General features: G+C 32.1%; 3 protein-coding genes across 4 annotated transcripts; 1 reads left to right on the top strand and 2 right to left on the bottom strand.

Annotated features, from left to right (window-relative positions):
- The first annotated feature begins 4 nt into the window (after positions 1-4).
- LOC114457510 (nuclear cap-binding protein subunit 2-like) lies at positions 5-3,065 on the top strand. Of its 2 annotated transcripts, none has more exons than XM_028439431.1 (5): positions 5-191; positions 932-1,018; positions 1,169-1,263; positions 1,350-1,496; positions 2,452-3,065. In XM_028439431.1, exons 1-5 carry the CDS (start codon positions 117-119, stop codon positions 2,453-2,455), a joined length of 408 nt encoding a protein of 135 aa, XP_028295232.1. In that variant the 5' UTR covers positions 5-116; the 3' UTR covers positions 2,456-3,065. The 2 variants fall into 2 exon arrangements, with proteins under 2 accessions (XP_028295232.1, XP_028295231.1); XM_028439430.1 differs by having other exon boundaries at positions 30-191; positions 1,358-1,496.
- Positions 3,066-3,217: 152 nt separating this feature from the next.
- Positions 3,218-5,531, bottom strand: LOC114457887 (histidine triad nucleotide-binding protein 3-like). The gene is made up of 5 exons (XM_028440022.1): positions 5,264-5,531; positions 5,048-5,165; positions 4,020-4,089; positions 3,772-3,898; positions 3,218-3,665 (listed from the first exon to the last, which is right to left on the bottom strand). The coding sequence occupies exons 1-5, from the start codon at positions 5,342-5,344 to the stop codon at positions 3,618-3,620; spliced, it is 444 nt and encodes a 147-aa protein (XP_028295823.1). The 5' UTR covers positions 5,345-5,531; the 3' UTR covers positions 3,218-3,617.
- Positions 5,532-6,229: 698 nt separating this feature from the next.
- On the bottom strand, positions 6,230-10,631 carry LOC114457843 (histidine triad nucleotide-binding protein 3-like). Its single transcript, XM_028439957.1, has 5 exons — positions 9,912-10,631; positions 8,239-8,356; positions 8,053-8,122; positions 6,620-6,746; positions 6,230-6,530 (listed from the first exon to the last, which is right to left on the bottom strand). Exons 1-5 carry the CDS (start codon positions 10,113-10,115, stop codon positions 6,453-6,455), a joined length of 597 nt encoding a protein of 198 aa, XP_028295758.1. The 5' UTR covers positions 10,116-10,631; the 3' UTR covers positions 6,230-6,452.
- Between the last annotated feature and the right edge of the window lie 198 nt (positions 10,632-10,829).

The raw sequence follows: 10,829 nt of genomic DNA, 5'->3' as shown, positions 1-10,829 counted from the left end.
TGAACGAAGATGTGCGGAATAAAAACTCCTGCGCCTCAGTTCCTACCCGGAGGCATTAAGTGGACGCACACAAACATTGGCGGCGGTAACTCAGGCGATATTTTTCTTGTTTAACGATGTCTGTTAAACTTAGCGCATTATATAGTGACTCATATGTGGACATTGGTCAGTACAGAGACCAACACTTCAAGGTAAGCAAATAAATATGGCTTCCCGAGTTATGATTATTGGCTTTACAATTCACAGGCGACCGCAAACAAAGCCAAAAATAAAACGTGTCTTGTGTATTTTTTATTCTTTTTTTTTTTTAAATTACACTTTGGCAAAAGTATGCAAATAAATGTTTATAGACCCCCCCACACTTATTTAGCCAACTTTCTCTTGTCTTTAGAAGAATAACTGGATTATGAAACATATATATATATATATATAAAAAAAATAAATCAGAGTAATATTATCAGCAATAATATTAACTTTAACTGTAGAAACAACTGTAAACTGTTCGTTTTCATATCTGTAGGATTACACTTTCCCCATTGTGGGATTAATAGTATAATCTAAAGAAAATGCTACAGTTGAAATGTAATGTGTATGTGGGTGATTGTGCATTTTTGTTTTAAAAACGTGATTGGCATTACAAGAATTAGGTATTCAAAAGTTTGAAAATGTTATTTAAAAAAAACTGATTTAATGGTATCAGATCAGATGTATGTGAAATAATCATGGTAAATGGAAATACCTGAATATGGTGTACCTGGAAAAAAAAACAATATATAACAGAAATCCAGGTGCATGCAGTAAAAAAAAAAAAAAAACACATTATTCATTTTTAACCAATTTTAACCCTCTTGACTTGTTGAATTGGTTCAGAATGCATTTATTCGTTCCTTCTCCTTTTGATCTTTTCAACATGTTTTGCTTGTGTTTTTAGGGTCAGCTGGGTGAACAGGAATCACTGCTGAAGTACAGCCCGACACTGTATGTAGGAAACCTGTCCTTCTACACCACTGAGGAGCAGGTAAGACACTGTTAGCTTCTCATTATAACAGGTAGATGTGACCAATTCATGAAGGAATATTCAGTCTTTGTGGATGATTTCAAACTGTACTTTTAAAGAAAAGCTTATTAGAACCATCTGTTAAACTGTTGCATGGTTTTTCTGTTCCAGGTCCATGAACTGTTTTCCAAAGCTGGGGACGTCAAGCGCATCATCATCGGTCTGGATAAAGTCAAAAAGACGGCGTGTGGCTTCTGTTTTGTAGAGTATCCATTTTTTTAGGAGCATAACTTTCTGAATTTAAATCAAAATGTAATGGAGTACTATCAGAGTTTATCATCTTAACTCGTAGCACACCAGGTACTACACGCGTGCAGATGCTGAGAACGCAATGCGCTTCATTAACGGCACACGGCTGGACGACCGCATCATCAGGACGGACTGGGACGCCGGCTTTAAGGAGGGGCGCCAGTACGGTCGAGGCAAATCTGGAGGACAGGTTAGAACAGTGTTTTTCAAATGGGGGTACGCGGTGGCACTACAGGTGGTACTTGAGAGAGGAAGATGCACAAATGTAATAATTAAAAGAATAGGGTTTTATAATGTTTATTTTTAGTTACAAATTTTAATTATACTAGATATTAGCAGCAACTCACAAAACGATAACAAAAACACACAAAATAGGAGAAAACGACACTGAATAATAAAAAGAACAGACAAATAACAACAAAATATACATTAACTGACACCAAAAAACACACACAGTAAGAGAAGAATATTTACTACAACACACACGACGACAACAAAGACGCACAATAAATGAAAGAAAAATACAGATTAGTACAGAATACACAAAAATAACAGAAACAATCAGATGACACAAAAACACACACAGAGAATAAATAAAATAATACCACGAAGACACAAAATAAGAGAAAAATATACTGCCTATCCAATCCACTTTATTTACAGTATATAGCACATTTTATAAACAAGTGCTTCCAAAGTGCTACACATAAGATCAACAATATTAAATAAGATACAATAAAGACATAAAAAGATAAATACAATTGTAAAAACAATTAAACATAATAAAAGACAGAGAGGACCACACAACTCACGCGGTGTTAAAAGCCCGACAATAACAGTGGGTCTTAGACGAGACTTAAAACACTCCACTGTGAATAATAAAATAAACAGAAGCAACACAAAATGATGACAAATGATCTTGATTAGAACATGAACTGGGTGTTTGTCCCACATCAGAAAGGAAATGACCGGAAACAATTTAAAAAGTTCGAGAACACTTGGGTTAGAGCTCTCATGTTGTTTTTTAACTTTTAAAATAGATTTTTCTGTTTTCAGATTTCAGGCTATCAAAGTAAGAATTCCAAGTTTTTTGTCTCTTTGATCATAACCTCGTTTGTAATATCTGCTCTTTTCTTGGTGTGTAGGTGAGAGACGAGTACAGACAGGACTACGATCCAGCCAGAGGTGGCTACGGCAAGTTAGCTCAGCAGCATCGACCTGGGGAGGCGCGCAATAGTTTTTAGATCTTCTTCTGCAGTCTTAGATTAGAGCCCGACCGATTGGAGCCGATACCAGTTTTGTGGCGGCTTAAAAATAAGTACATGTAAGTACACCCTAAAACCATTTTTTTCTAGTGACAGGTCAGTAAAAACCTGGGGGTGTACTTACACTTTAAAGAAAGCCGGTATGTTTATCTGTGGGGCTGAAAAATCTCCCTGCATCTGAAACTAAAAGAAGCCACAGGGCAGGGATTTATCACTTTAAATTTAACCCCGTTTATCATTTAAAAAAAAAACTTTGATACTGTTATTTAAATCATGCAGTGGTTTATTCATAACTTCAACTCACATTCTGTAAAAACTGTGTGAATTCACCAATAATGCGCTCTTAAGCTACATCAGTGTTGATTAATCGGTCGGCACTACTATAGACCTTTTGGCCTAGTGACTGTTTAGTATCTTAAATGCTGTTTGGATCTCTGGATTGTACAAATGACACATGATTTAGTTTTTTTTAATAAAGTCTTTTTAATTCATTATTGCAGTGTGTAGTTTTTACCCACATATTCACCTCTAGAGCTAAAAAAGCAAGTTATTCAATATAATAGATTAGTAAAACAGTACAAATGTGTCGTAAACGTTTGACCAAAACAGATTCAACATTAAATTGAAATAAATCCTTATTACTGTAATTCCGTTTTTATGTCGATTTAAATTATTTAGTTGCTTGTGTATTGTGAAGGTGAAAAAATAAACATTTAGTCCACCTATGTTTGAAGCCGTTTTATTAATATTATTTTTTAAATATATATGAAAGAAAACATGGTGAATAAATCAGCAGCAGGTTTGATTGGTTTACATTCTCATACAAAAAAGTTTCAATAACAATGATTTTTTTTTCAAAAGATATTGCATAAGTTTGTGCAAAAGGTACAATTTCAGGATAAAAAATGAATAAATATTAACCCTCATTCAACTTATTTCCCGTTAAATGGAATTGTAATTCCAATTCAAGTTATTAGTCAGATAGTAAAGTGAGTAAATATAATATAAACCTAATATTACTGTACATTCCAACAGTATCCAAGTCATTATCTGACCTTACCACGAGTTCTTAACTGAGAAAGTACTTTGTCCACCTGCAATAAAGCAAAAACAAGACACGTTAAAAAAAAACCAACCGGTTTAAAGAAGAATTATCATTTTATGAATTTTCATGGCACAATTCAGACATGTGGGACCCACTGTGATAAACCAGTGACTTTTTGGTCCGTAATGAAGCTGCGACTTCAGGTCCATCTCACTGACTGGAGCCAGAGCGTGAAGATGAAGATGAGGAACAGAAACCATTGGAGGAATATGGAAACCAAACCTACACAAGACATCATCATCATCATCATCATCAATGGGATTTATTTGTTTTCCTTTTAGAAAAGAAAGAAAAAAGTCCAGATGAATTTTATGACAAATCTCATCTCAGGGAAATGACTTACCAAACATCTTTGGTGTCGCACACTTCGTTCCTTGCCAGAATATTTCTTCCCATTTCCTTCATCCGTTCAACTAAAAATAAACGTAAAACCCCAGGATTACAGAAGAAAGTATTCAATCATTTGGTCAGAAAAAAAAGATGTAAAAGAATAAAATTGTTGCTTGAAAGTTTGTTTTGATCTCCACTGTAAACACTTGATTTGTTGACAGCGTTGGAAACGTGTTGCCCATTGCATTGTGGGATGTGGAGTCTCGTAGACGGATGTGTTTTAACTTCATTCTTACTGTGATTTCTGGTGTTTCCAAAGTGACTTCCCAACACATTTCTGGTGTTTTCATTGAACGTTAAGGCGAAAACAATGGTGGATGTTTGTTTTAAGCTTAGGGTCAAACTTTCAAGCAACAATTTGATTCTTTTTTTCCCGACCAAATTATGTGATGCGGGAATTTCAACCTTATACAACTTTTTTTTTGCTAGCAAATGATCTTCAATTTACGAGGCTGACAGTATGTTTTTATCTGATACAAAATGATTGTCTCCAGCAGCTTATTATATCATATTGTACGAACAACATAATTAAATTGTACAAACATTATATTGTACAGACAATATAATTATATTGTAAAAAACATATATTGTACATATATGTTTGTTAGACAATATAACTATATTGTACAGATAACATAACCATATTATAAAAACATGATATTATATTGTACGAACAATATAAAATATTGTTCGTACAATATAATATTCCAAAATATTTTTCTCAGTGGCAGCTCTACGCTTCCATCTATATTGTGATTTTTATCATTTATTCTAAATATGTCGTAATCATATGTTTCAAAGTGATTCAACCTTTAAGAATGCAAAAATACAAAGAAATGTTACACATCGGAAGTTTAAACTTACGAGCAATTCTTAAAAAATTAACTCTATATTTGTTGTTTGCATTTTGTAATCTCACATTTCATATAAACGTATATGTGAAAAAAATAATGATCAAAACATAAATATATGTGTAATCACCGAGGCCCACGTGGTCTCCATTGAGAGCTTTGCAGTCGTCGATGTGACGTCTGGTAATGATGAGGTAATGATGAGCAGCGCCGGGTCTGACGTCACGGAAACAGAGCAGCTCGTCATCCTACGTCACAGACGGACATTCACAGAGTTTAAAATAAATATATCAGTGTCCGAACTGTTAATAATAAATAATAATAATAATAATCAGTGTTTACTTACCGACAGTAGCACCTCAGTGTCACTCTCATTATTCGCTATTTTACAGAAGGAACAACAGTCTTCCGACTCCTCGCTCGCCATAATGAGTTAAGCTGAGTCACAGCTGGGAGTGGGTGAAGGGCCCGTGTTGCCAGATACAGCAGATGGAATCCCGCAGTGAATGTTTTACGAGATAACAGCTGTTTGGTATGGAGTCAAAATCATGCCAAAGCCTCACAAAAACGAATAAAACATGTTTCAATTAAGCCCAGAGATTCACAAACAAATACAAAACATCATTCACAAAGAAATGCATTTTGTTTTGCAAATAAAAAATGCCACCAAATCAAACAAATACATGTTTTACACATACTAAGAAACATTTATTGAATTACAAAATAAATAAATAAATAAATCATTAAATACAAACTAAAAAAGTTCAAAACAGGACATTTCCATGGAGGTAGATTTGTGTCTTTATTATTCAATGAAAAAATAAAATAAAATAAACTTTTCAAATGCAATTATTTAGGACTCAAATAATTATTTTTTTTTTTAACACTTTATTTTCTTAAATAAGTAAACGTTTTAAAATAATGTGCAAAGGTAGATTTGTAGATTCAATAAAAAAAATAATTTCTACTAAAAACATCTTTTCAATAAAAAAAAATCAATCAATCAATTGAAGAACCAAAGTGTTAAATATATATATATATATATATATATATATATATATATATATATATATTTTTTTTTTGCATTTTCTTCAATGAAAAATATATTTTTTGAAGTAAACTTTTTTTTTTTTTGATTGACTTATATTATATACATTTATTGTTGTGGAAATATTATTTTGTACTTGAAGAAATATTTTGTGTAAAACATGCTGCATTTTTTTAAGTAACGTTTTATTAATTACAAAATAACCAAAGCATAAAATGTGTTTTTAAACAATATTATTAAAAGGATGACAAGCATTACAAATTGTTAAAATATAAATATCAATATTTATTCTTATTCCTTCACACACATAAGAAAAATGTTCAGTGGAAACAACCTGTAGTTAATTTACGTTTCTATTTTTATGATGTAAACACCTTCATTTTTGCCCAGTTTGGTTCCATATTGGGTTATCAACCTGTTTCAGAGACTTTTAGCCTATTCCTTTTCTATTACTTCACAGTGACACGTGTGTTTTGAAGCTGCTGGGTCAAAAGAATGACAAACAGTCAAATAAACAGTTATGAGGAGGTGTAATTTCCTGCAGACAACGTCGAAGAGTCCTTTCCTGGGAAAGAAAAGATAAGAGTAAGACAATTTTATAATTTTCCTCTCAAAATGTGTCTAAGAAGAGTCGCTGTCAGTAGCAACACTTACAGTTATAAAGCGGGGAGAATCAGGAATGAATTTATGTGCAAATAGTGTTGAAATTTGACTTTTCGGGGCGAGTACGTGGAGGTGGAGGTGATCTACTGAGGTGTAGGGCGGCTGGTGGAAGCCCAGACTGTGGAAGAAAAACATGTGATTAAGAAGGACAAACATGCATGTGTTTGTGCAGCTTCACTCCATAAACAATAATTAAACTCTGTCCACAAGACCAGAGAGCAACAATTTTAGGATGACTGAAATATACTTTAATACCTTTACTTTTTTTATTTATTTTCCTATTTTACTTTGCAACACACAAGACAAAGACGGAGAAAACAGTGCAATACACTGATAGGACGCCCGGAACGAAATTTACAAATATTTACAAATCCTTCATATTACAATAAACAGTGTGTGTGCGTGTATGTGTGTGTGTGAGGCAGGAAGGAAGGGATGGAGAATGTAAATAAATAAATGAATAAAAAGTCGATAAGTCAATGCAGTAGTTTGCCATTGATGGTGGAAGAAAGATACATAGATAAATATACAGATAAACAGATAGATAGATAGATAGATAGATAGATAGATAGATAGATAGACATTTTTTTCACTGCATTGTTGGTTCTAGTGTGGTGCGGTGTTTGTCTACAAAATTAAATAAATAAAAATTCTAATTTCACTTGTTTACAAAAATTCACTCGACAGAATAAAAGCTGGATAAATTAAAACTAATTTAAAATTTGCTCTTTAAACACTTCTGTCTAGACTTCATTATTATTATTATTATTATTATTATTATTAATACTTTGAACCATTTTGTTATATTTTACTTGTTGACTTGTTTGTGTGGTGCAGTATGTTTACAAAATGAAAAAAATAAAATTCTAATTTCACTTGTTTATTGAAACACTCGTCAGAATAAAAGCTGGAATAATAAAAACAAGTTTAAAATTTGCTCTTGAAATAAACACTTCTGTCTAGAATCTCTTCTTCTTATTACTATTATTTTCAACATTTTTGTTATATTTTACTTGCTGCATTCTTGGTTGTAGTGTTGCGCAGTGTTTTTTTTCTTTCTTTCTTTTTTTTTTTACAAAATGAAAGAAATAAAATGTTTAATTTCACTTGTTTACAGAAATTCACTCGTCAGAATAAAAGCTGGAACAATAATTAATTAATTTCAATTTTTCTTTTAAAATAAACACTTCTGTCTAGAAGTTTTTCTCCTTCTTCTTCTTCTAATTATTATTTTGAACCTTTGGTGCATTACATTTTTATTGTTTGACCAATCGACAATTTCATTGATTGTTTGAAGCTTAAACCAAACCATAATTTGAAATATTTCAGTAAATTTTAATTCATATAGCAATCGTTAAATATACAGTGTACATACAAAACACACACAGACCCCACTTGGCACCAAATGATGAACACAAACCTACCTAATATCATTCATATCAGTGACACCTCGGGCACGCAGAACATCTTTCCCCATTTCAGCCATTTTTTCAACTGTGGAATAAAACCCATTATTGGCTCATGAAGATGTGATGAAATCAGATGTTAAGTAAATTCACTGGAAATATATATATATATATATATATATATATATATATATTTTCACTGACCGAGACCAATTTGTTCTTTGTTCAGCAACAGGCATGACATGATGTGTTTTCTGGGAACCACCAGGTAGTGGTGAGGAGCAGCAGGACAAATGTCTTTAAAACAAACCAGTTCGTTACTCTGTAGAGAGAGAAGAAAAAAGAAACAGGCTGAATACAATCATTAATAATATTATTTTATTCTTGAGTACACATTTAGTTTAAAAGAAGTGGTGCAGATGCTGGTCAATAGGCAAGGCAAATGGCAAGGCAAATTTATTTGTATAGCGCATTTCATACACAAGGCAACTCAATGTGCTTTACATGATAAAACATTCAATTGTTTAAAATCAATACAAACAATTAAAATCACCAGTAAAATCAATTAAAATAAATTTAAATCACCAGTAAAATCAATTAAAATCATCAGTAAAATCATCAACAAACACATTACATCAACAACAACATGACCAAAAATCTCTCTCTCAATCATACGCAGTAGAGAAAAAAAGTGCCTTTAATTTTGATTTAAAAATGTTCACATTAGATACTGACTTCAGCTCTGCTGGCAGTTTGTTCCACTTCTTTGCAGCATAACAACTAAAAGCAGCATCACCATGTTTACTGTGAGCTCTGAGCTCCACTATCTGACCTGTGTCCATAGATCTGAGAGACCTGCTGGGTTCATACCTGACTAACATGTCACTGATGTATTCTGGACCAAACCCATTCACACATTTATAACCAGCAGCAGAACTTTGAAGTCTATTCTGAGGCTGACTGGGAGCCAGTGTAAAGACTTTAAAACTGGAGTAATGTGTTCTGACCTCTTTGTTCTGGTTAAGATATAAATAAACCTCTTTTAAAAGCTTTAATGCCCTCTTGTAATTTACATATGTATAAGACTCTTATTATGTAAGTGCTTTCTTGATCACTATATGATTAATGAGGATAACGCTCATTTTCTGAACAACTGCATTTAACTTGAATTTGGTATATTTCATTACTTTTTTTTGTATTAAATGTTTTTACTATCATATATGAAACCCACATATAACAAATCACATTACATACTATATTATATGGTATATATATTAAACATAATGAAAGCCATGTTACATGTTGCATATTAACAAAAAAAGACAGAAAAATATTTTTTCATTATTTTTCGAAAAAAAAAATCAAAATATGAAAATAGTCAAAAAGTAATTTTTTTATTTATTGGATGAACTAGCATTCAAATTACTTATTTAATGTGCATTGACTTTGTTTAATAAACTTGTACGGCGCACTGCATTTCTTTTAATACATTTGTTTATGTTTACATATTTTGATTGTTTTCCAAACTCTGTCATGTATTCATAGTTTAACACATAATTTATAAAGGAAACCCCCAAAATATATTATATATAGCATAAATGGGATAAAGAGCAGTGATACAGATTCCGTCTCTGCAGATGTTACGTAATTTATGTCATGTGCGTCATAACATGTAGCGCCGCCCCTTAAAATACAAACATTTAAGACGAAAAAATAAAAGTAGGAAAGTATACAGTAATAAACACTGTTTAATACATAGGCTGGACGTACAACTAAAGAAAACTAACTTACAGTGTGATTTAATAACCTGAATATTTATTTTACAGCACTGTTTGGAATAAAAAACCACAATAAGTCTTTCTTTTAGAGAATCTTACCCTTTGAATTACTTCCGCCTCTTTGTCTTCTTCGTTTGCGATTAAACAGAAAATACAACCGTCGTCTAAGAATTCTTCTTCGTCTGTTGTTTCTTTCCCACTTGCCATGTCGACTCGCGCGTTCCTGGAGTGTTGACGATTTCCCGTAAGTACGTAAAGCCGACACAACAAAGAGGGACTATCGGTACTCTGTACTTCCCTCATGTTCAGTTTATTGGTTTATACACATACAGTCTGATTAAAAATAAATAGTTTGTGTAAATATTTATATATTAAAAAAAAGTCAAAACATTAAATTTACATTTACCTCGCATAAAAAAATACTTCCTCTTACAAAAATAAAAAATGAATACAATGGTTTTTAAAAGATCAAAACAGGAAAATAAATGACTTACCATTAAGGTGATCAATCCCATTAGAGGACTCGACAAAGCCTGGATTAATACTGAAAAATAATAACAAACCAATAACTTTATGCATCTTTGAGCGAGTAAATGGGAGTCGCACTGTATATTAAAAACACAATTAAGTCTTCAGATACTTTACTTTTACTGTAGTTTCATACATCAGTTACAGTCTGTCTCACGTTAAATATTTAAAGTGGAAATTTTAATCAAAATATTGATCCCCAAAATAGAATTTCTTCATTTCAGTATTTCTGTGTTAAAATTAACACTTTATTATTGTTATTTTTTACTTATTAAGCAGTTATTTTCTGCACAAATTTACCCCTAAAGCAGCAGCTGATTTCAGCAGATAACTTGTTTCAAATGTATCTTCATACATTAATAACACAAGTATTTAACTATCAAAACAAAGCTCTAATTTTGCATTTGATGTGCTCTGAATAAAGTATTTTAAGTCCATGAATGAGTGAGTAGTTTGTCTGTTTATTTACCTTCAAACATGATGCTCAGA

This window comes from Gouania willdenowi, chromosome 24 (assembly GCF_900634775.1).
Source record: "Gouania willdenowi chromosome 24, fGouWil2.1, whole genome shotgun sequence".
NCBI lineage: Eukaryota > Metazoa > Chordata > Actinopteri > Blenniiformes > Gobiesocidae > Gouania > Gouania willdenowi.
This window is presented reverse-complemented; position numbering and strand designations above follow the sequence as displayed.